The 27,476-nt window shown below is 34.3% G+C and overlaps 1 protein-coding gene across 5 annotated transcripts in view; it reads left to right on the plus strand.

Annotated features, from left to right (window-relative positions):
• Positions 1-27,476, plus strand: part of LOC101889444 (collagen alpha-1(XVIII) chain) — a 662,143-nt gene that overhangs the window by 117,869 nt on the left and 516,798 nt on the right. For all 5 annotated transcript variants that reach the window (XM_059124488.1, XM_059124489.1, XM_059124490.1 and 2 more), the window contains exons 3-4: positions 2,080-2,168; positions 2,482-3,020. In XM_059124488.1, the coding sequence (XP_058980471.1) occupies positions 2,080-2,168; positions 2,482-3,020 (628 nt within the window). The remainder of the gene's footprint in view (positions 1-2,079; positions 2,169-2,481; positions 3,021-27,476) is intronic.

Here is a 27,476-nt window from a genome sequence, read left to right on the forward strand (position 1 = left end):
AGACACAAAAGATTTATTCACATTTAAATTCTGGAGTGCTCTAACGTTAGCCACATTGAAATAATGTTAACAGCTGTCGGACGAGTTTCTTAGAAATAACAGCAGTCTGAAGTTCATTTTACCCTGTGTATATATTATCAGCCCAAATTAAAATAGATTTGTTCAAATTCAACCGAATTTTACCATTTGTTGAAACTCGGTGCTGTATATCTATTGCTCCAAGAAATATTGTTGTAATATAATCCTTATCGAAGTCATATCATACACTATACAGCTATGTTATTTGGTTCATAGTTGGTATGATCTACTTCACATGAATTCGCAATATAATTTTTTTATTCAGGGAGCTCTACCAAATACACATGGTGGTGTAAAGTACCATATATTCGGCCGCGCTCGACTTTTGACCTTTCCTTACTCCAAAAAGGTCATTCTGAATTGGTGGGAATCCTCGAAATTCGTGAAAATTCTTGATTTATTAGCAGTTTAACTTCTTTGACATATGAAATTGTATATATTTTGTTATATTAGCAATATCTTCGCTAGCAGCATCACATTAACGGACAGAAGTGACATTTTAATATGTTTGTGATTTCACCGGGATGTAAAATATTTGCGGTTAAGTGAATTTTTTTTTAGTTTGGCTAAATATTTGTCCGATGACCAATCAAAGTAGTAGGCTTCTGCCCAGCCATAAATTAGCCCACGCTAAATTTCGCTTCGATTTGTCCATTTTTGCGACCTGTGGAGCAACTGCAAAATCAGAATTTTTTAGTTTTTGGTTTTGCGATCATCTTTAAAGGCAATAGGCTTCTATTCTGACCATAACTCTATCTACGTGGAGTCTTACATTCGCGAGAATTGGGGCATAATTGCGACCTGTAGCGTAATTACATATTATAGTGGACGGACACACATATCCGGATCTACTCAGCTCGACGAGATAGTAAGGTCCATATATAAAATACAATGTCGAGGACCAATATCCCGAGGTGGTACATAATATTTGGCCCAATCGATGGGTATAAATATTGAGGTTTCTTTTTATAGGGTCAAGGCTATATTAAGGATTTAAAAAAAATTAACCTAAATTTTCATGTACACACCGAGTACCATAAAATGCATTTGGAATATTCCACAATCAATAGTGGCTACTGCACATATAGTGAAATTACAGCGAATTCGGAAAAATGCTAAATTTATTATGATTAAACAATTAAAATAGGAAATAATTTTAATACCCTCTACCATTTGAAAAGAACTTAAAAAATTTCAAAAAAAAAAAAATCCATCGAACAATACAGTTTAAATTTAAATCATTATATGGGGGTTTAGGCGAACACGCGGACCTGCCTTTTTATAGGCTGTGGATGCGAGCTTTTAATACGAAATTTGGAACAATATCGCTAAAATTATTGATATACGGAATACATGGGCTTGGGGCTATATGATAACCTGAATCTGCCTATACAATTTTCTGTCATATGCTGATGTACCCATTAGGAACTTCAAATATGAAATGTAATACAATTCCGTTAAAAATGTTGCCAAAATTTTCAAAATACCGAATATGGGGTGGTACAGTTATATGGGGACTATAGGAAGACCTGAACCTGCGTAGTCAATATTCGTCATACACTAAAATACGAAATATCTGTCGGTACAGTTATATGAGGGTTATACCAAAACTTGGTATTTAGCCCATTTTTAATGCTAAAAGTTCTGTAGACCTAACACATATCTGTGAAAATTTTATCAACCTACTCCATTTCGTTCGTGATTTCCACAGACGGACGGACATCGCTAAATCGACAAAGATTAAACAAGATCAAGAATATATACCTTGTGGGGTCTAAAATTTATATTTGTAGATGTTACGAACGGAGTGACAAACTTAACCTACCATCCATACTATGGTGGGGGTATAAACTCTACAATTTTCTAAAATTAACGTGAAAAATGTAAAAGTTTTTTTGGGTCTTTCAGCAAATACACACAAATATTAGTTTTATACATTCAGATAGTTTAAGAGGACAACATAAAATAGTTTTTAATTTTTTTTTCTGTTTTTCTTTTCAGTTCTTGGCGGAAAATGTTTTCGCTTCTATTAATTGTCCTTACCGTGGGAAGGACGCAGACAATTGAATTAACTGGCCAAGCTATCAAAGGTAAGTGGAATGACATTGATTTTTTCTATTACTTTAAAAAATTATTAAATAAAAAAATGGAAATTTATCCATAAATAATCTCTTTAGCTTCAAAATACAGTGATGAAGAAGATTGTGAGGGTTTGTTTTATTATTTCTTCTACATTAAAACACAGCTAGCTAGTGAATTATTTTTTAGTCTTGCTTGTAAAAATGAACAAATGAAAAACAAAAGCCTTGCATACTTTTAGGCTCGTAGAAAATATCCCAACATTTTCAATTGCTTTGCTTATTTCTTTATGTTCTTTTACTGATAATTATCAACTGTTTACAGATGCCATTGCCGAATACGATTTACTGGCCATGATTAATGAAAATTTAAATGGCATTGAATTTGATTATGCCGAGGATGGTTTTCCAGCTTACAAAATTTTGCAAATTGCTGATATAAAATCACCCTATCGTATGATCCTACCCGAAAAACTAAACGCTTTTGCCATACAGACGACATTTCAGACAACATCACCTAAGGGTGGTTATCTATTCAGTGTCGTGGATCCTCTAGATACAGTTGTGCAATTTGGTGTGCACTTTTCTCCGGTCATCAAAGATTCATGGAACGTATCACTACTGTACACAGATTCAAATATCAGTCCGATTAGCAAACGTTTGGTCACCTATCAGTTGCCATATGAACCAAAGAAATGGATAAAATTGGCATTTAAAGTTATGAGCGACAAGGTGGTATTCTATTACAATTGCGAAGAGAGGGAGACGACATCGATTGTAAGAGATCCATTGGAATTGGTATTTGCCTCATCATCCACTTTGTATTTGGCTCAAGCTGGGCCGAAATTGGGTGGCAACATGGAGGTAAGTAATCAGATTTCTAATTAACTGTTTATTAGACTAATATTATTTTCCCTCGATGAGCCAAACAATAGATGAATTAAATGTTTATTTCTTGAATTTTCAGCGGTTGGTGTATATTAAAAAAATGGCAAAAAAATAAATTTTTAGAAAAAAGAGTACATGTATATATACCTATACTTGTATTTAAATAATGTGGGTTTACAGCATTTTATTAAACTGCCCAGCTAACAATTTATTCCGAACTCGGAAAATAACTCTGCACAAAGTTCCGATTCTGATGTCGAATTCGAAACGACCTCGGAACAACGTTGTGTGAGATTGCCCAATATTTTCAAAGTTCTTTCGAAAAAATATTGGAAAGAACATTAGAGTTTCGTAACGAGTTCGATTAGAATTCGCAAAAGAAAAAAAGAAAAAAAAAATATCAAGATCGCTTCAGATTTAGCTTCCATATATATCTTCAACCTATTTCGGGTTAATTGTGCACCAAATGACCAATATCAGTACAAATTACCTGAATTTTGGCATTGACATCAAATTTAGTGAAAATCGATTCAGATATAGCTATAGCTCCCATATACATGTTTCATACGATTTGGTGTTTAAATCCCTCACGTTCATGATATACATTTGACAACAGTGATATTTGTTACCAGATAACTTATAGAGCTCATAAATACATTTGCCGAATTTTAGGCTTAGATTTGGATATAGCTCACATATATATATATAATTATCCGATTACATGTCTATTGTGCAAATAATGTCTAACATCAGCCCAGATGGAGTGAATTTCGGGACGTACGTTTCAATTTAGTTGAACTCGGCTCCGATATATATTTTTTCATTATAGTCCTTCTCGAAGTGATATCATGCCCTCTATAGCAATATTATTTGGTATAAAATATGAAAATGTCTCCGTCAAATTTAATGAAAATCGATTCAAAATTGGATATGCCTCCCCTATATTAGTTCCCTCTGAAACCAAAGCATAACTGCTCTAAAGCCAATGGAGCCCATACCAAAGCCATAGACAATAGAAAAAACGTGGGCCTTAATATTCAATGTTCTGTCACTACCAATTTTTAGACAAATTCGTGGAAAATGTGGCTAAAATCATCAAAATACCAAATATCGGAAGGTTCCGTTTTTTGGGGGCTATACAAAAAAGTGGGGGCTATACAAAAAATGTTTCGCCCCCGGAGCTATAATTCGTGAAAAAAGTGGCGAAAATCATCAAAATACTGAACATCGGGAGGTACCGTTATATGACTGGCTGTACCAAACCGATTTACCTCATTTTCAATACCAACCATCCTAGACACAATACAAATTGTTCTGCCAAATGTTGAAGCTCTACGTCAAATAGTGTGGGCTGTATCGTGATTTCAACAGACAGACAGACGGGAAACCGACTTAGAATTTTATGCTTATTATGAATATATATACTTTTTGGGGTCTACGGCGAATGTTTAGGGTTGTTATAAACGGAATGACAAAGTTAATATACCCTCCGTTTCAAGGTAGAGGGTATACAAATCGGATATCAGAGCCTCGGAAAATGTTAGCTGGGTGCTTAGTAAGCTGGAGCAAAAAAATACTCCACATCCAAATGTTTTTACTTTTGAAAGAATTGTTGTAATCGTCGAAAGCTATATGCTAACATATTGGTCGATTTTATAATTTTTATACTACTGTGAAAAACTTGTCGACTCTCTAAACTTGCAAAAGCTTTTCCACTCGTTTAATACATATGCTTTTACCGTTAGCTTTACAAAATACAAAACAAAGAGCGCCATTTTTTGTGTTTGGCGCATATTTTCTGAATTATATTTTCGAAGAACAACAAATATACTCTCTTTTCAAAGCAAGTTTAAGAGATTTTCATCCACCATTGACACGAAGTTGTAGGTACACGAACGCTGCATGACCTACGACAAGGTAAAAACGATTGATACAGGTTATATTTTCTAGGGGTTGTTTGTCTATATACAGTCTATGGTTCAGAAAAAAGCGTATAGGTGGCGCTAGAGTTTCTTTGTAATTTTGACAAAAACTCGGAGCGCAATGTGTAAATATAAATACAATGTGGGTATATGTTATACATACTTATTAATGTACATACATAAGTATATATTTAGAAATGAAGAGAAAATCCGATTTGCCTTAAATGTACCTTTACATATGCTTTTGCAGTAAAGCATTGCTGAATAGGAAAATGTTTCACAATATCTTGGCATATTACTCATTTAACTATGTATGTGTATGCCTTGTTATTGACACAGTTTTTCAGAAAAAAAAACTGGTTAATACACATGTTCTGACCAAATCAATTTATCATACTCTAATTGTTATTTTATTACAAATTTATCTTTATTTATTTTATTTTTTAAGCCTTTTTTTAATCCTTAAAAGTATATTTAAAATACTTTTTCAAGGAACAAATCTCTGACACTCTTAAAGCCAATTTTAAGAGATTACCAGCCTTTAGATTCCCATAATTTTATGAGAACATATTCATTGTATTTTGAAGAGAAACCCTGTGTCCTTTAAAAAGTATTTGCTGAATATGAGAGAACTCGTAGCACATATTTGCTTCGTGTAAATGCGTAGGCCAGCGAGAATGCCTTTGGAAATGTTTTCAAGCTCTAAGAAAGTGTAAAGGAATTTTTTGAAACTTATCATTGTTTTCTGTCACACGATGTTTTGTGTAATGGGAGAGAGCGAGATGTGTTAGAGAGTGGAGAATTGTAAGACTCTTGTGGTTTTTTACTTGCCGTTGTATTTCAGCCCCCAAAAATAACACCGCTATTCCTGAAAATCATTGTTTTATGCTCTTTTTACACCTTTTGTTACCCCCTGGTTTCTCTCGCACGAACAACCTATAAGTGACCAAAACGAATATGCCAACGAGTACATTTACCTCAGTCGCGTTTTAAATCGCAACCGGTTAAGATGCTCCTGGAATGTACAGCATAACTCTATATTTTGTGGATATTTCGTTGATGGAGTAATTAAATGGTTACAAATACGGTGGACGAACACGAGAACTCTCTTTCGCTGGTTTAAGATTATTTATTTTAATCATCAAATTTATTCGTTGTGACAACCAAGGAATTATTGTGCAATAAAATCCATAATGTGGCCAAAAATTAATTCAAATTTTGTGCAGTTATACCGTTAAATGCAAAAGAAGAGCTCCATTGTTTTTTTTTGTGCAAGTGTGTTCTATATTGTCCACGAAAAGCAAAAAAAATGAATGTGTCATTTCGAGTTGAAATTCTGCCGATGGTCTTGCGGTTGATCATAAAGTTAATTAAAATGTATGGTTTTTATGGTTTATCCTTGCTACGTTGATTGCTTTAAAGTATAATTAAAATAACAACAACCGCGACTCCGTAGAACGGAATTTTTACGAAAACCTCCGAATCGAGAGGAGTTACACGTGCTTCGCGAGGCATTTCGGGTCGTAAAATCATAATTGGCGGTAGAAATACGGGCGCGTGTTTTCTTTGAAATTACAAAGTTTTATAATTCTGCCGGTATAAAACAAGTCCTTTATTTTACGTGGAATCGAGTGGGGTAGTGAAAAAAAATCAATATCAAAGTTATAAACTCTAAAAACAAAGCCAAACAATTTGATAAGGCTGAAGTAGAGTACGATTTAACGATAAAAGGTAAAATTAGTGTTTCAAAGCTCTAGATAGAGGAAACGGCGTAAAACAAAACGACGCCAACGAAACTTATTTACCCCAACACACGGATTTAATTTTAATATTTACCTTAAACCCAAATCAAAATATTTAGACTGAACGCTGTCTTCAGGTCAACATTTAAGTGCAAATGAAATTTCGGCCTTGATGGCAGCGTTGCTAGTATGTCAACAATGTGATGTGTTTGTTTTTGTCGTCGTTCCAGCCTGATTGTATCGCATGTTTTGTTGTTGTTGTTTTCCTTTTTTCTATTTAATTAAACATCATTCTTGACACGCATTCATTCGGTGGTGTCCGGATTTCCAACTATGGGTTTTGTGTGGTGCTTGTCACTAAGCTCATCATCATCATCGTCGTCGTAGTCATTGTGATCCTGGGCCACCATCATGCCCCCGCCGCCACTCAAATTTAATGAAAGATTGTCGTCAGGTGAACACACAAATTGTTGCTTCCGCACGCCTTTTGTAAACTTATATTTACATTTGTCGGACTGGCGTTCATTGGCCGGATGTAATGTTAGGAAAAACATTGTTCTTTGCAATTCCATCCCTCAACAGGCCAGCAGAATGAGTGAAAATTAATGCGTGTACTTATACCAAACTATTCATGTAATCATATCGCGATGGGTATAATCAAAACAAAGCAAAACAACAAATTACCCTTGTGCAATTTAAAATTAAAAACATAAAATATGGAAAAATATAATAAAACAACAAGGACTTAAGAAATACATAAATAACAAAAAAGTTGATGAAGTTGAAAACACAAAAGGATAAAAAGTTCATTTTAAAACACGGCATTACATTTAATTATTAAAATTAAATAGAAAGTGAAATATTTAAAAAAAATGTAAACAAATGTGGAAAAAAGGAAAAATAACAAAAACAAAAATACTAAAGTAAATAAATTAATAAAATCACATGTTAAAGTGTTGGAGAAAATTGGCGGTCGACAAACCCCACACCACTTATTAATGTATGGGTTTTGTGAAAATATGTTATGTGTATGTTAATTATTGTGGACATACGTATTCTATAAGAAGTAAAAAAACATTAAGTTCGGTCGGGACGAACTTTAAATACCCTCCACCATTAAGTAAAGAAAATATTAAAAAAAATATTTGGATTTAAACGTGTTCCATTTTAAACTTCAAATTCCTGCGAAATCGAAACAGTAATGGAAAGTCAAAAGTCGAGCGGGCCGACTTTATGGTATCCTACACCCCTTTGCATATTTAGTAAAGCTTCATAAAATAAATACAAGTTTTTATGGGAAATTAGTGAGAATTAAATCATTATAGTTATAAATCAAAGTCCAAAGGAAATAATATATGAGAGAAATATCCTCTTCTGAATCGATTTTTACCAAAATATATGTCGTGAAATCGGATGAAGATATGTGTTCGAGTTATATCCAAACATGTACTGATGTCAATAAAATTTATGAAGTGTTTATATTCTCTATCTGAAAGCTATCACCAAATATCGTTGATGTGGAGCACACTTCACGAGTATCAAAGGCTTAAATACAAAATCAGATGTGACATATATACGTGACTTATATCTATGTCTTAACCAATTTTTACCAAATTTGGCACACTTTCTTCCAGGCTGAATTCGAAATACATCCTATTTGGACGAACATTACATATTTGGCGCACAATAAAATTGAAATCGGATGAAGATATACATGGAAGTTATATTCCAATCTGATCTTGCTAAAACTTGGCACAGGCATTTCTGAGCTCTATGAGATATCTGGTACAAAATATCATTGTTTTAGATTGCATAACACCAAATGGCAGCTATATCTGAACCTATTTGTACTAAATTTGAAATATTTGCTTCTAGACTGAATTGGGTCGGAAGTGCCAAAATTCACTCCATTTGGATTGATGGAAGAGAGTGTGCCAAATTTGATAAAAGTTGATTAAGATATAGGTCTAGGTCCCGTATATATGTCACATCTGATTTTGTATTTAAGTCCTTGATACTCGTAAAGTGTACTCCACATCAACGATATTTGGTGATAGCTTTCAGATAGAGAATATAAACACTTCACTGTTTCAAATGTATTACTGGGGGTGTTTCTGATATCCGGTACCGAATATCATTTTTGAATGGAGTGCATATTACGAATGTGAGGGGCTTAAACACCAAATCGTATTGAAGTACTTACTTCTAGACTGAATGTGGTCGGAAGTGCCAAAATTTACTTCATTTGGATTGATATTAGGTCGAAGATATATGGGAGCTATATCTAAATTTGGTCGGTTCTCACCAAAGAGGTTCGGAAGTGCCAAAGTTTTAAACCACCCAAAGTATATATATTCTTGATCAGTTGTTGCAAAATGTTCAGGCTTAAAATGAGGACATCATAATGATGAACGTACATTTTTTTCGATACATAGTAATTGGGTATATCCATGTCCATCAGTCTGAATTTTTTGAACTTTATTTATGGATATATTAATCATGGCAAAAGCTGTAATAGATCATATTTTATGTTAGATACCATAAAAGTTCAACAACAGTTAAAGCTAAATTATTTTCATTTCGGTCAGACTAGGCATAGCATATATATCCGTATTTACACTTTTCAATGTGTCAATTATAATAGGTATTTTAGATATTTTGAATAGCTCCAATATAACGGTCCCGCCCACTTTATGATTGAATATTTTACCTCATTGTGGAGGGTATTTGGCTAGGTATTCGGTTGGGAGGTTAACGTTGTTTTGCTAGTTGCATTTGTATTCAATCTGCAAGTATATTAAATAATGCTATGTAGTGTTTCTGAAGCTCCTGAAAGTATGCTATGAAAATAAATAAAATGGAAAATTACACTTTATTTATTACGAATTAAAAATATTATTACACAAAAAATTTAATAACTGCATAGGCAATAACTTGCAATGATACTGCCAGATATCAGTGCTAATTGTGCAAAAACTGGGGGGAAAATTAGGATCACAAACTCTATCAAAATTGCATTTTCCTCTAGAAAAATCTTCCTTGCAAAACTAAAGAGAATTTGCAATAAAATTGAATTATTTATAACAAAAAGCATCAGCGTGGCATGGGTTTTTGTACATTAGTTAGTAACATGGAGAAGGAAGCGAGATAGATCATTAGTTTCTTTTGATGATCTTCTTAGAATCACTTACTGAGTCGATTTATTCATGTCAGTCCATGTGTCCATATATTTTTTTGTTGCATTATCATCCGATTGAGATAAAATTTTCCAACTAATATTTGATTGGCCCAAGGACGACACCTATTGAAATTGGTGAGAATCGGTTCAAATTTAGATATAGCTCCCATACATATCTTCAATCGATTTCACGAATATTGTGCAGCGCAAACGAAGTGAATTTTGGCACTTCCGTCGAATTCAGTATAAAAACAAGAACTTCAAGTTTGGAGAAAATCGGTTCAGATACAGTTATAACTCCCATACATATGTTTCATCCGATTTTAAGTCCGTACCATATTTGGTAATATATAATTTTTGGAGCTTCAAAATACCTCTGTAAAATTTTATCGATATCGGAGAACATTTAGATATTTCTCCCACATATTGGGTTTATTGTGCACCAAACGGCTAGTATCAGCCCAGGTGGACTCAATTTTGCATTATCTTAGATACAAGTACTTTAAATTTGGTGAAAATCGGTTCAGATATAGCTTTAACTCCCATATATCGCTTCAGATTTGGATATAGCTCCCATATATACGTTTTTCCGATTTCAGGTTTATTGTGCACCAAATGGCTAATATCAGTCAAAAATCAGTCAAGAAGCGAGCACATCAAATTTGGTGAAAATCGGTTCAAATATAACTATAACTCCCGTATATATGTTACATTCACCTTCGTAATATGACTTCTAAAAAAATGTTATTCGGTACCAGTTATCTCATAGAGCTCAGAAATACATCCATCAAAGTTAGTGAACATCGCTTCAGATAAAGATATAGCTCCCATAATTCCATTCGATTTCAAAGTTCAACTGATCTAAAGCCGGAGAGCATTTAATAACTATCAAAGTTGGTATGGTTTGCTTGTATTGGATAGAATCGGTAAAAACATTTATAGTCGGACCCTTTATTTCTTTTTGTTTTTCAGTTTCCCAGTTTCCTCGAAATTACATTTCAGCCCGCTTTTATTCTTGTAAAAATATTATGCAGATTGTGGTCACGTATTTCCCAAAGCCCAGAGAATGGTGGTGTGGGTTAGAATAATGCAATTTCATAAATGAATTGTTAATAATTAAATTTATTATTTTTGTATAATTTCTAGAATTTTCATATCACTTGTAACTGGAAAAGATAGAACATATCAGTATTAATGGAAAATTTCACAATCGAAAATAAGCAAAAGAAAACATATCAAGGCAGTATTAATTAATAAACTGTTTTAAAAACACAATAAATTGCTCGCAAAACTAAACAGAAATGAAGTAAACAAAAATATCATCGCGAATTTGAAAACGAAAAATAATAATAAAATAAATACATATATATCTATTACATATATATGTATATCAATTGACAATGCATTTATCTGTGATTTGGGGCAATGAACACATCAATTCAATAAAAAAAAACCTAATTATATTTAGAAGAAATTTAATGCAACATTTGCGTAATTAAAATAAATTAACAACAATAATAATTATAGAAAAAAGTCATTCAGAATAAATGGATGTTATATTAGTAATAAATTATTAATTGTTATTCGAATAATACGTCAATTAAATATTAACATGTTTCCAAAAATATATATATTTATATTCTAAAACAATACTAAATGCTTAAATTATTTTTTCATATTAAAAACAAAAAACCTGTCAATCATATATGGATATTGCATATTGCCGAGGATTCAGTTAGAGGTACGTATTACCCAATTTTACTACATTAAAAATTACATACAATAAAATATTTTCAAATGTCATCTGCGGACTAAAGCCATTATTGCTTGGATTTTAATTATTTCATTATGAGAATGCACGATTCAGCATTCTAATTGATTTTTTGTAATCTAAAGATATAGAGGCTATCACTTTAACTACTACAATCTTCGGAGATGCTGAGTAGTTTGTTGGAGGTATTTAGGTACTGGATGAATAGAAAGTGGTTATTCAATTATTTTCAATAAAAATACAGACGGCCAAACTTCTTTTTATAACCTACAACACTATGTGTTGGGGGTATTATAAGTTTGATTGGGCCAAAAATTATGTAACACCACGAAATATTAGTTTCCCACATAGGAAAGTATATATGGACCTTCCTATCTCGCCGAGATGAGTCGATCTAGCTATTTATGTCCGTCCGTCTGTCCATGTTAATTTGTAATCACAGGTCGCAATTATGGCCCGATCTTCACGAAATTTAGAATGGTGATGGGGCTGGGCCAGAATAGAAGCCTATTGCTTTTGGAGATGATCGCATAATATTTAGGTGTTGAAATGGACCAAAAACTGAAAAATTTACTGATTTTGTAGTTGCTCTACAGGTCGCAAAGTTAGCATGGTGCTAGAGCTTAGGGCTGGTCAGGAGTCTTCCAGTTTTGATGGTCATCGGGTAATATTTAGTGGATGAAATAGCCCATAACATTTGTGTTAAATAAAAGTCAAATTTTCCATTAAACCGCGAATATTTTTAATGCCGTCGAAATCACAAATAGACGAACAGGTCATTTCCTACCGTTACGTAGATGCCGATAGTAAATATATCGGATATGTGTATATACAAAGAAAGGGGATGTTAGTTAGAATGTATATATCTCATTAATGGCTGGACGGATTTTGACAAATTTGGTCAATTCAGAATGCCCTCTTGGCATCAAAGTATAAAATCTAAAAACATCACATAAAAAGATGCCAAAAATGATGTTAATATAGATTTTGCAGTATACTGTGATATTCTTTATTTTTTCATATTTTTTATCGCATGCGATCCAATTTGACTTGTATTGTTGAAGTATATATTTTGTAATATTTTTTCACCTTACAACACAGGTTGGGGTTATTATATACAGATTGCAATTATCGTCCGATCTTCACGAAAATTTTCACAAGGGTAGGGTTAGGCTCAGAAGGGCTTGACCTATTGTTTTCGAAGATGTCCGCAAGGAGTTGAAATGAACCAACAACTAAAAATGTTCCTGATTTTGCAGCCATCATTTAGGTCACAAATTGAAACAAAAGGACACGAAATCTCGCATGAAGTTAAAGTTTAGAACAGCGGGTAGAATGGACCACTACTTTTGTGCGAAAAATACCAGCATTACTTATAGGCAATATCCGAAATACACAAAAGGCGAAATTCTAGCTTTTTTATGCTGATTTCGTTGACGAATATAGACAAATATCGTAGACAAGCAAATCATATAGATGAGTCTAAATTTGGAGATACAGAGGGGCCTTTTGCTTTTGGGGATGATCGCAAAATATTTAGGGGTTCAAATGACCCAAAAACAGGAAAAAAATCCTGATCACACATTTGAAACCAAGGACAAGGAAGAAGTCTAGCATTTTGGATGACCATTTAATTATATTTAGCTTTAAAATGGACCACAACAACTAACAGCACGACAGAGTACGTAAATATTTGGCAAATGTTCCTTGTCAAAATGCTAAGGGTAATATATGGACAGTGCTCAGTGACAAAATTTCTAAAGTGAAATCTTCCAAAATGGATTTGGATAAAAGGGGGCTCTTAACATTTTGTAGTTTTGTTGGATATCACATGGTCGGCCCCGCACGACTATAGCCTTTGTTACTTGTTTTGTGTTAAATTTGTGGTGGATTTTTAAAAACTTATCTGTTCTGATTTTTACGTCGGAGCAGTTGGCATCGCTGCCGAGAACGGAATTCGCTCTGTTTTCTTCCATAATTTCTAGTACAGCGCCAGTGATAGTAGCTCTCTATTATATCTCTCTATTTTTCTCTCGTGAGTCGTTCTACCCAAGTGAATTATCTCTTGATGTATAGGCTATACCCAAGTCAGTATTGGCATCGATGTTGTTGCTGGTATTTTCATACTTTTCACAATGAAGAAAGCCTAAAAATGAAGTAAGTAGATATTCAATCGGTCGCAAATGCCACCAATAATATGTCAGGACGTTATGAGTTTATAATCAGCTGCGTATGTGATTATCTCAATGTCACCAAGAGATGTGGAATAAAAGAAACGTAGAGGCTAACAAGTCTATATTATTCCACAATTTATATTATTCCACTTTGTGGGACTCCCTACTTCTCTCTACGGATCTTGACTTCTTATATCTGAATTCCACATATGACTGGCGCCTAAACACGATATCCTAAAACGTAGTGATATACTATATAAAAACCTCTTTAATACTATCAATACTTCTGTTGAACTTTTTTAACTGAGTGCCCTATTACAATGTGTTGAAATATCGTAGTAGCTATTGAACTGCCATCAAAATTCGGAGAGGGTGTGATATAGCCGGGAGCGCCACAACACGCTATGGCAAAAGTGAATTTAAATTTTAATTGAGAAACATGAACGTCTAAAGTACAAAGGAGTACTGGAATTCGACATTTTTAAAATATATCAAATTAATTTTTCAAAAAATTAGTTGTGAACGTGATAATTTGACCACCATAATCATTTGATTTTAATATTATACCTTATTAAAACAGTAGATATTAATTACAATCACATGAAAACATTTTAGTATATCCAATCAATTAGTCAACCGCATACAACGTATACGTGTATTAGTTTAACATTTGTGGGTTATGGCATTGATTTGTTCTGATAGTGTCACCTTCGTTTAATTAAACCTTGAATGGTAACATAAAATATTGATTTGTATGGTTGAAATGATATGAAATCGTTTGAGCGCATGTTTCTACAAAAAGTGGGGGGAAAATTTTCCTATTTTATAAATGGAGTTTAGTTATTTAAAGTCGACTGTATGCCATAAATTTGTAGGTTTATTTTTGTTAAAAAATTGTGTATATTTAGAGAATAAGTTTAATGCCGACAGATACATATTATTTTTTTTTTCTCTAAGCAATTATACTCTTTAATTTTAAATGATTTATTATTTATATCAATGAGAAACTAAAAAACTAGAATATGTAAACTAAAAAAAAAAAATTACACAGATACATAATTTTAAAGCTCCTAAATTAGACTGAAAATTACCCTGCAAACACTTTTATATGGTACAGGAAATTATTTCTTTGTTAAGGATATTATTTCTACCATTATTACGGTAGCATAGCCCGATGTCAAGGAAGTGGACGGAAGAAAATATCAACATCAGCAGAAATGGTTCGAAAAGTAAAGAAGCGAATTGATCCAAACACGCGTCGCTGTGGCCGAAAATGGCTCGTGAGCTGAACATATCGTAATATTCCATTCGGGAAATATTGAAAAATGAGCTCGAGGTAAAGCCATTGAAATTCCAGACGATGGTCGCCCTCCGCTCGTATCAGAATAAATGATAAATTAAATTGGCATCAGAATAAATTTCGAATATTATAGCGAAAATGTTCTTGATGTTCTATTAAAGCCTTGGAAAGCAAGGTTGGCACTAAAAAATACCAAAGTGTCGACCACCTAAAGCAAGCGCTTCGCCGGGAATGGGCCGTTTGAAAGCGATAATTCGTGCCAACGGTGGCCAATTCGAACAAATTTAAACTTAGTCTAAAATTGTATGCTATTTCCGACATTTTTTGCTTTCATTCAATAAAATTAAAAATGTAAAAATGATGGCGTTTAACCTTGTTGCAGTTTTGTGATCTCATCCTATAATAACGTTATTCGGTTCAAGAACACAACCACACCCTGGATTTTTCTTCTGCCAAATTTTATCAAGATTGGGTCAGATTTGGATATATCTCAATGATACCTAATATCAGCCCAAAAGGAGTGAATTTCGGGACATATCTTTCCATTTTGTGGAACTTGGCTCCAAAATATATATTTTTAAAATAATCCTTTTCGAAGTGATATCATGCGCTCTATAGCAATGTTAGTTGGTATAAAAGATTAAAGTGTCTCCGTCAAATGGATTCAGAACTTTATATGCCTCCCATATATTAGTTCCACCTGAAACCAAACTATAACTGCTCAAAAGCCGAAAGTTTATAGGTGGTATAATCTACTTCAAATGAATTCTATTGTTAAGGGAGGTCTACTAAATATGCATAGTGGTGTGGGTATCATATAGTCGGCTCCGCCCGACTTTTGACTGTTCCTTACTGGTTTTTTAGCGAATAACTTAACTCGATGGTAAAATTCTAATAAATATATACCAAACGGAAAATCTTTCCAAATTTTCAAGAATTTTTTTCTTGAACTCAGAGCGAGTTCGTCTGGAAACTCTAATATATTTTTTTGGAAATTTCTTAGGTAAACTTTCCGATTTCAGTGACCACGTCCATAAAACTTCTGTAGCAAAATCGAAAATTGCAGCAGATATTCGCACGGAATTCGGAATAAAATGTCAGCTGGGATATCAGCAACCTTCAGTTTTTTATTCGAACTGTGCCGATGTTACTCATTGCTCGTTAAGGAGGGAACTGAGTTATTTTGAAGTAATTTTTTTAATAATTGAAGATGTAGCCCAAAATTTTCAACCCACTGCTTGCGTTAAGGTTAATTTGCTTACATTACCTCTTAATCTGTTATTCGACTCATGTGGCTCTCAAATATTTCAAGGAAATATTTAAACAGATATGCCTAGATCAATAATTTAGATACCGGACACTTCACTACAATCTAAAACCGCTACTGTTTTCCATACATAACTTCATATTCTGAGGTTTACTCCCATACATTTCCTTTGCCACCTAGGGAACGTAACTTTGTTTATTTGTTTTTATCTTGTGATATATTTACAGCAATTATTTGTTTTTTTTTTCTTTTTCATACAGAGCAAACAAAGCATAAACCATCCAAAGTTGAATGTTGCATTAACTTTTCATATGTGACACACATAGCAAAAACAGCTTACCAGCAAAGGAACGAATCAACGATTGTGTTCATATAGTCGCAGTCATTCATATGTCAGTATTAATTTATACAAACTTTCAGAAATAAAAAAAGCAAAACGAATAAATAAAACATTTTTACTCGTCAGCCTGCTTTGTTTTAGGGGGAGGGGGCTGGGTGGAATAAAAATGACAAGGGTTAATAACGAAATAGGAACTTCTAATGCCTAATGCTACGCACATGCGAACACAATGTCAAATGTAATAAAAAGGGTTCAAAAATTTTACATGTGTAGCAGCTATACATGTATGTATACCCATATACATACATACGTTCCCATACAAACAGCTGAACGTGCTCATATGAAAGGGACATTAATTTAATGATACTCATTTGAAACCAAACAAAGACATAATTTTTTATTTTACCCAAAAATAACTTCTACTAACCTCATTGTGCTTGTTTGCGACGTTTAGAACAGGTATCAACCTGCTCCGGGTTTAATCTGCTTGTTATTGTTGTTGTCGTCGTCGTCATCATCGTTTTAGATGTCTATGTCTGGGATTTGTCCACGAACAAAATATGATGTGTTTGCTTGCTTTATTGTTGATGTACAAAACGTTTTATGCCTGGTTGCCTTTTGGGCCAATTGTTCATGTGCTCTCCCTCTTTTTTTAGAACTGTTGTTGACGTCACATAAATAAACACATTTAATTGAGACTAATTAGTTAGATCGTTATTTATTCTAGTCCATATATCTAAATGTTTAGGGTAGCAGTTTTTATGAGAATTTTAAAAGTTATGTGTGCACACAAATAAGCTTTGATCTGTAAATCTTTCCGGTTATAATCAATGAAGTTGTACAGGCTTGTTACAAATAGAATCTGTTTGCACAATATCCTATAATTATATGAGAAATAAAGTTTTTGTTTCTGGATATGTGATTGAATGTATGTGATGAAAATTTTGTGCATAATCTTGAGGCTTATTAAAAAAGGAAAAATAGAAAATTTAATGAAATGTTAAAATTTCTCTGAGAAAATAACTTGAAATCTGGCATTTTTTAGTGTCAACCTTGCTTTCCAAAATACTCTAGACACAATAGTCCAACGGATTGGTATCCGGAGATTTTGGTGGTCATTGTGCGCTGGAAATGAAGCGTTGAACCTCATTTTGTAGCCATACTTGGGTGTCGCGTGCTGAGTGCGATGGTGCTGAGTGCTGCTGGAAAGTCCAAGGTCTACGGCCAAAATGTTTGCATGCCCAAGGCTTTAATACACCCTCCAGAATATTTTCGCGATAATATTCGGCATTTATTCTGATGCCACGGTCAATTAATACGAGCGGAGAACGACCATCGGCTGTTATGGCGGCCCACACCATCACTATGGCCGGCGCTTGAGTTCTGGTGGCCAACCGAAGGTGCACATTTTCATCTGACCGCTTTGGCAAGTAAACATGATAATGTTGTTTGTTTACAAACTACTCGACAACGAATGTTTTTTCATCGGAGAAAACCAAATTCGGCAATTCACCACTTTCGGCCAAGCGAAGCAACTCTTTAGCTCTTTTGAGTCTATTTTCATTCCGTTGTGGTGTAAGTTCTTGCACTTTTTGAAATTTCAATGACTTTACCCCGAGCTAATTTTTCAATACTTGCCGAATGGAATATTGCGATATGTTCAGCTGAGAAGCCATTTTTCGGCCACTGCGACGCGGGTTTCGATCAAGTCGTTTCTTTACTTTCTGAACCATTTCTGCTGATGTTGCTGTTTTCTTCCATCCACTTTCTTGACGTCGGTCTACGCTACCAGTATCACGGTAACGAACGACGGTACGAGACACAAAATGCTGGAGTGGTCTAACGATAGCCACTTGTGGTTTTCCAGCCAAATATCAAGAAATCACACTATCAGGCTTGAATTCCATCACGAATAACTTTTTTTTTTTGGAAAATTCTTACCAAAATGCTTTTGTATGCTTGTAAACAATACAATATATGAGCTTAGAAATAACATCAATCTGAAGTCGGTTGCAGTTTTTTCATCTCACCCTGTATATGCGATATCTTGAATATCAGCAAAAATTTAAGGTCAGAAGTGACATTTTATTCGTGGTTTAATGGAAATATTCTTATTTCTACATAAATGTATTTTTTATCACCCTATAAATGTTATTCGATAATCATCAATAATCATTGGTAGGCTGTTGCCCAGCCCTAAACTGTAGCTCCACGCAAAGGTCAATTGATCTGTAATTGGGACCTCTAGGGCAACTTTAAAATCAGTTGTTGGTCCTTTACAGTCTCTAAATATTTTGCGATCAACCCCAAGAACAATAGGCCCCTATTTTGACCTTAGCTCCACCTCCATGCAAAAATTACGTGAAGTTTGGGCCATAATTGCGACATGTGGCAGATTACAATTAAACATGGTCAGATGTTCAGACGTATGATATACATAGCTAGATCGACTCAACTCGGCGAGATAGGAAGACTGATATACAACATCCTATGTGCAGCACGAATAATTCGAGGTATTAAAGAATTTTTGCCCAAACCAAAGCTATAATACCACCAACACAAAGTGTTGCAGGATATAAAAATTACAAAAACTAAAAAAAAAGTAAAAAAGTATCGGTCGGCTTTGCCAACAGATGTATACCCTCAGCCAATGTTCGATTATTTTAATATATTTTGACTTCTGTTATGATTATTCAAATGTTTAACCCCTTATGCAGTAAGTTCCGAAAGAATGGGCCAATATTGGCCATTTCGTATCGGACCGAAATAAATAAGATATAAATATTGCTACGTGCTAGGTTTGTACCGTGTTGTGTTGATGGAAATATTGGGATGTACCACATCTTGAATGGAATCGGATGTCAATTTCGCTTTTTATGAGCTTCATGGATATTTAAAACTTTGAGCCTTTGTGGGGAGGTACCAGAACGAATGGACCGATATATCCCATCTTCACAACGGATCTTTCATTAGTGGAAATTATAAGATGTGTGAAATATAAGTAGAACCTGATGCTTATTCCTTATTTTATAAACTTTTTGGTTATTCAAAACTTTGACCCTTTGTGGGGGTACCACAAGGAACGGTCCGATCTCTACCGTATTTTAACAGATCCTGTGTTGATAAAAATATTCAGATGTGCCAAGTCTAAATGGAATCCGATGTTAATTTCGCGTTTTATGAGCTTAATGGATATTCAAAATTTCGACCTTTTGTGATGTAGGTACCAGAAGGAGTAGACCGATATATTCCATCTTAACACCAGGCCTTGGGTTCATAAAACTACAACACATTTTATAAAACTTACAATTATTCAAAATATTTACCCCTTGTGGGGGAGGTACTTGATGGAGTGGACCGATATAGTCCATTTTCACATCTGACCTTGCAAATATTAGGATTTGCAAAATTGGAGCAAAATCGGATTACCGTTTCTCTTTCTGTGCAAAAAAAAAAAAGAAATATTTTTTTTTTGAAAATTTCGATCATTTGTGGTGGAGGTGGCAGAAGGAGTGGACCGATATATTCCATCCTAACACCTGACCTTGGGTTAATATAAATATTGGTATGTGTGAAATTTCAAGACAATCGGACTCTTACATCACATTTTATAAGAGTTGCAATTTTTCCAAATTTTGACCATTTGTGGGGGAGGTACTTGAAGGTGTGTTCCAATATTGTTTATTTTCACACCTGACCTAGCACTGATGCAAATATTAGGATTTGCAAAGTTTGAGCAAAATCGGATGATCCTTTCTCTTTCTGTGCAGAAAATACATTTTTCCCTTCGAGAGTTATAGTGCGCACCAGCCAGACAGACAGACGAACCGACGGAAGGACATCGTTAGATCGACTCCAAATGTTCTGAAACGGATTTGGTCCAAAGAGACCTAAGGTCTAAAACCGTTATTTCGACTAGGCACGATTTGACCGTATCAAATGATATATACCCCCTCCAACAAAGTTGTCCACATATTTGATGGCGTATTTTTATGCGATTTTTTCGATATTATCCTTTTATGTAGAGGACCATTTAACGGAATTTTCCGAGTTTTCCACTAAGAGTTTCCAAATTTTCCATTCGAAAAATCGAAAATTCCATATCATAAAAAAACATTGTTTGCATAATTTTTATATACATAGAAGATTGTTAACAATTCCAGTCAAAGCTTCAAATATAATTTTTAATCAGTTCTTTCAAAAGCGTTTGTCTTAAAGTGGGAGTTCATCAGCGAACGGTAAAGAACAAACTTCTGAGAAATCAATGATAAAATCAAAATAAATTTCTAATTTCTTCAAAATTTATAATTATGCTTGGCAAATGTGGCGTTTGTCGTAATGTACGATTCAGAAAAAATAATCCACATAAATGTAAAGAAAAGGGAAAACTTTTGTACTTGAAATTCTCAACTGGAAATCCACATTCTTTCCTTTAAGTGCATATGCAATGAATCAGTTTCCTTAAAATAATAGGAGTATATAATCTTTTCATTGCTATACATCTTATTTAATGGGTATTAAAATTAACTTTTACACTCGTACATCATTATTCAAAGTTCTTTTACTTTTCGTACCGTGTCATGTTTCCTTCTTCTTCTTCGTCTTCTATTTTGAACACACTTCCAACACTTTTCCATGTCCTTTGAAACAGATTATAATGTAATAAAACCATTAAGCATTCCATGAAAAAATATAATAAAAGCATCGTCATCATCATCGTCGTCGTCGTCGTCGTCACGAACAACAACACCAACAACATTTGTGAAAGAAATATTTAAAATAATTTTAAATTTCCCAGAGCTACACAAATTTCAGTATTGTATACAGATAGAAAATAGAACACACAAGAAAATATGGCAACAGAGCTATTTTGGCTACGGCAAAAACAAAAGGAAGAAGTTAATGAGAAAAAAAAGTTGAAAAGAAAAAATCTAAAGTTTTGAAACTCTGTGTCTACAATTTCATTAAAGCTAATTTAATCCCACTTTTTATACCCTACAACATTATGTGTTGGGGGTATTATAAGTTTGATTCGGCCAGAATTTATGTAACACCTCGAAATATTGGTTTCCCATATAGGAAAGTATATATGGATCTTCCTAGCTCGCCGAGCTGAGTCGATCTAGCTATGTATGGCCGTCTGTCCGTTTGTCCGTCTGTCCATGTTAATTTGTAATCACTCTACAGGTCGCAATTATGGCCCGATCTTCACAAAATTCAGAATGGAGGTGGGGCTTAGGTCAGAATAGAACCCTATTTCTTTTGGAGATGATCGCATAATATTTAGGTTGAAATGGACCAAATACTGAAAAAATGTCGGATTTTGCAGTAGCTATACAGGTCGCAATTATAGACCAATCGACGCGGAATTTCGCATGTAGCTAGAGTTTAGGTCGGGGAAGAAGCCTACCAATTTGGGTGGTCATCGGATAATATTTACCGGGTAAAATAGACCATATCTTTTGTGTTGAAAAAATTCAAAATTTTTCATTAAACCGCGATTTTTTTAAATACCGGCGAAATCACAAAGCCATGACAAGGTTACTTCTGACCTTTACATTGATGTTAACATCCAACAAATCGGATATATAGCGAAATATGTGCGATATATATGTCTATCAAAGAAGATATGCTTGAAAGATCTCTTATATGTCGAGAACGGCTGAACTGATTTCGACAGTTCGCATTAATTCAGAATGGCCTCTTGGCAGGAAAGAAAAAACGTCTAAAAAAATCGCATAAAAATATCTCCATGAAGATGAAAATGTTGATTTTTTAAAATTTTCTCATATTTTTTTCAATTTTGTCATATTTTTGGCATATTTTCATTTTGAATTAAACATTTGGTAATATTTCTACAGCTAACAAAACTAAGTAGTTAGGATATCAGGTTATCATATACAGATCGCATTTATGGCCCGATCCTTACGAAAATTTGCATGGGGATAAGATGAGGGTCAGAATAGAAGCCTACTCTTTTTGGAGATGATCGCCATATATTTAGGGGTTGAAATGGACCAAAAAACTGCAAAATTGTCAGCAGGTCGTAATTATCAACCGATCCTCACGCACATTTGAATGGGGGTTACCGGACATTGCAAAAGCCAAGCAGTTTTGAATGGCCATCCAAAAATATTCAATGTGTGAAATAGTTTGCCAACTTTTGTAGACAAAATACGAAAATGTCCATTCCAGTGACTTTTTGGAGAATTCACAGATACAGGAAAGACGCACTTCTGACTATTTCGTTAACGCTGATTTCGTTGAAGAATATAGTCAAATTTCTGTATCTCATATAGATGCGTTTCAGTCAAAAACCAATAATAAATGTTAATCTTTTGCCACTTCTGAGAGATTATAGGTCTTTGGGAAATATTGGTTCCAGATCTAGGAAGACCATTTACGTGCAACATCTACCAATAAATTGGAAATGAGCAAATTAGTTTAAGTTGCTATTATTCGAAAATTAGAGAACGAAACCTGATGGTTTTCTTTATTATTTGGAACAATATCTTGTGGAATTCTTTCGAGTATCTCGCCTATATAAACTGTATCATTTATTATAGTGTTGTAGGGTATTTAACGGTCGGCCCCGCTCGACTGTAGCCTTTGCTTACTTGTTATACCCTACAACACTATGTGTTGGGGGTATTATAAGTTTGATTGGGCCAGAATTTATGTAACACCTCGAAATATTGGTTTCCCATATAGGAAAGTATATATGGATCTTCCTAGCTCGCCGAGCTGAGTCGATCTAGCTATGTATGTCCGTCCGTCCGTCTGTCCGTCTGTCCGTCTGTCCATGTTAATTTGTAATCACTCTACAGGTCGCAATTATGGCCCGATCTTCACAAAATTCAGAATGGAGGTGGGGCTTAGGTCAGAATAGAACCCTATTTCTTTTGGAGATGATCGCATAATATTTAGGGGTTGAAATGGACCAAATACTGAAAAAATGTCGGATTTTGCAGTAGCTATACAGGTCGCAATTATAGACCAATCGACGCGGAATTTCGCATGTAGCTAGAGTTTAGGTCGGGGAAGAAGCCTACCAATTTGGGTGGTCATCGGATAATATTTACCGGGTAAAATAGACCATATCTTTTGTGTTGAAAAAATTCAAAATTTTTCATTAAACCGCGATTTTTTTAAATACCGGCGAAATCACAAAGCCATGACAAGGTTACTTCTGACCTTTACATTGATGTTAACATCCAACAAATCGGATATATAGCGAAATATGTGCGATATATATGTCTATCAAAGAAGATATGCTTGAAAGATCTCTTATATGTCGAGAACGGCTGAACTGATTTCGACAGTTCGCATTAATTCAGAATGGCCTCTTGGCAGGAAAGAAAAAACGTCTAAAAAAATCGCATAAAAATATCTCCATGAAGATGAAAATGTTGATTTTTTAAAATTTTCTCATATTTTTTTCAATGTTGTCATATTTTTGGCATATTTTCATTTTGAATTAAACATTTGGTAATATTTCTACAGCTAACAAAACTAAGTAGTTAGGATATCAGGTTATCATATACAGATCGCATTTATGGCCCGATCCTTACGAAAATTTGCATGGGGATAAGATGAGGGTCAGAATAGAAGCCTACTCTTTTTGGAGATGATCGCCATATATTTAGGGGTTGAAATGGACCAAAAAACTGCAAAATTGTCAGCAGGTCGTAATTATCAACCGATCCTCACGCACATTTGAATGGGGGTTACCGGACATTGCAAAAGCCAAGCAGTTTTGAATGGCCATCCAAAAATATTCAATGTGTGAAATAGTTTGCCAACTTTTGTAGACAAAATACGAAAATGTCCATTCCAGTGACTTTTTGGAGAATTCACAGATACAGGAAAGACACACTTCTGACTATTTCGTTAACGCTGATTTCGTTGAAGAATATAGTCAAATTTCTGTATCTCATATAGATGCGTTTCAGTCAAAAACCAATAATAAATGTTAATCTTTTGCCACTTCTGAGAGATTATAGGTCTTTGGGAAATATTGGTTCCAGATCTAGGAAGACCATTTACGTGCAACATCTACCAATAAATTGGAAATGAGCAAATTAGTTTAAGTTGCTATTATTCGAAAATTAGAGAACGAAACCTGATGGTTTTCTTTATTATTTGGAACAATATCTTGTGGAATTCTTTCGAGTATCTCGCCTATATAAACTGTATCATTTATTATAGTGTTGTAGGGTATTTAACGGTCGGCCCCGCTCGACTGTAGCCTTTGCTTACTTGTTTTTAAATGTTATTGAATGAAAGCAAAAAATGTCGGAAATAGCATCAACTTTTAGACAAAGTTTAGATTTGATCGAATTGGTCACGTTTTGCACGACTTATGGCCTTCAAACGCGCAATGAAACCGTTAGACACTGCCCGAATGTTGATCTGGGATATTTGGCCCTTTCTCGGCGAAGCGCTTGCTTGAGGTGATCGACACTTCGGGATTTTTTGCTTTCCAAAATACTCCAGACACAATAGTCCAACGGATTGGTATCCGGAAATGTTGGTGGTCATTGTGCGCTGGAAATGGAGCGAGAAACCTCATTTTGTAACCATTCTTGGGTGGCGTGTGCTGAGTGCGATGGTGCTGAGTCCTGTTGGAATGTCCAAGGTCTGCGGCCAAAATGTTTGGTGCCCAAGGCTTTAAAACACCCTCCAGAATATTTTCGCGATAATATTCGGCGGCCCACACCATCACCGTGGCCAGCGCTTGTGTTCTGGTGGCCAACCAAAGGTGCACATTTTCATCTGACCTGTTTAGCAAGTAAACACGATCAATGTGTTTGTTTACAAACTGCTGGACAACAAATGTTTTCTCATCGGAGAAAACCAAATTCGGTAGTTCACCACTTTCGGCCAAGCGGATTAACTTTTTAGCTCTTTTGAGTCTATTTTGCCGAATGGGAAATGCGATATGTTCTCTAACGATAGCCACTTGTGGTTTTCCAGCCTAATATAAAGAAAGCACCCTATCACGCTTAAATTCCATCACGAATAACTTTTTTCTGGAACATTCTCACCAAAATGCTTTTGTACCCTTGAAAACAACGCAATGAGCTGTCACTGGAATAATTTTAACAGCTATCGATTACCTTAGAAATGGCAGCAGTCTGAAATTGGTTGCAGTTTTTTTCATCTCATACATTGGTAGGTCTAAAATTATTATTTGGATGAGATACAAACGGTATGACTAACTTAATATACCCTCCTATATAAGTTAATATATCCTATTTAAGGTGGAGTGCATAAAAAACAATTGATGACAAAAAGAGGAAGGGGAGGATTGTTCAATCGAACTATAGGTCTGTTCTCTCTGCCTTCTCCTGTCGCCATAACTTAAAACATTAATAATATTTTTGAAACTTATTTTTCTATGCACTTCGATTTATTAAAATATTCCAATGGTGTCTATTTATAAGTATTATATATGTTGTGTAAATTTTAACTGTTAATCTCATTTTTACAAAAAGTTGATTCGTTAATTTTTCTACTTTAATTTAAGATAATTATACAAAGCAAAAAATTGTGTATATATTGTTCGTTACTAAGATTATTTGAGAAAAGGACAAGTTTTTTTTGTGATTTTTTTCAACTACTTTCCGATATTCTTGTAAACCCTTAGCTGAAAAAAGCATGGACAACAGCTAAAAATCCTTGCATCGGCAAAGCATGAATATCTGGCTGGAAAATAAGTAGATAAGCTACTTTGGCTGTTCTTGTTATGAAATAAATCAGTTTTTTCCCTTACTAAGTTATATTGTTCTTGACTTTTTCAATCTGAATAGAGCAGACAAAAAAAGTTTTTAGTTCATGCACTGGAGATAGCATTTGATAAAAAAGAATTTCAATGGCTTATGTTCAGGGTTTTTTTCTGTTTTGAACTGCAGCCCGTAACATATATAAAGGTTTCGGAAAAAAATCGTTTTTTGTTCTATATTTTTTAATAGGAATTTATAATTTAGCCAGGGTGATCATTGTGGTACTCCTTTTCAATTTATTGTTTTAAACAAATGGCTATTTTTATAGCCCACAACACTATGTGATTTTGATTGGGCCAAAAATTATGTAACGCCTCGAAATATTGGTCCCCGACATAGGAAACTATATATGGATCTTGCTATCTCGCCGAGTCGATCTAGCTATGTGTGTCCGTCCGTCCCTCTAATTACAGGTCGCAATTATGGCCCCATCTTCACGAAATTGAAAATGAAGTTGGTGTTAGGGTCCGATTAGAAGTCTATTGTTTTTAGAGATGATCGCAAAATATATGGGGGTTGAAATAGACCAAAAATATTGTTTTCAATTTGACTTACAATTTTTAATTATACATTTTCCGAAGTCATCAGGGCAGGGCTCTATGACATTACTTCGAAAATGAAATCTTCCAAAATGGATTTGGACCTTAGGGGGCTTCCAACGTATTGTAGTGTTATAGCCAGCTCCGCACTACTATAGCGTTTATGCCCTCCACCATTGTATGTAGGATATATCAGGTTTGTCATCCCGTTTGTAACACCTCGAAATATAAATTGTAGACCCTACAAAGGGTATATATTCTGGATCAGAATAAATTCTATGTCGATTTATCGATGTCCGCCTGTAGAAATCACTCTAGCTTCCGAACGAAATGAAGTAGGTTGATAACATGTTACTCAAATGTATTTTATGTCTGCAGGACTTTTGATATTAAAAATTGTATTAATTTAAGCGA

This window comes from Musca domestica, unplaced genomic scaffold, assembly GCF_030504385.1.
Source record: "Musca domestica strain aabys unplaced genomic scaffold, Musca_domestica.polishedcontigs.V.1.1 29, whole genome shotgun sequence".
NCBI classification, from domain to species: Eukaryota; Metazoa; Arthropoda; class Insecta; order Diptera; family Muscidae; genus Musca; species Musca domestica.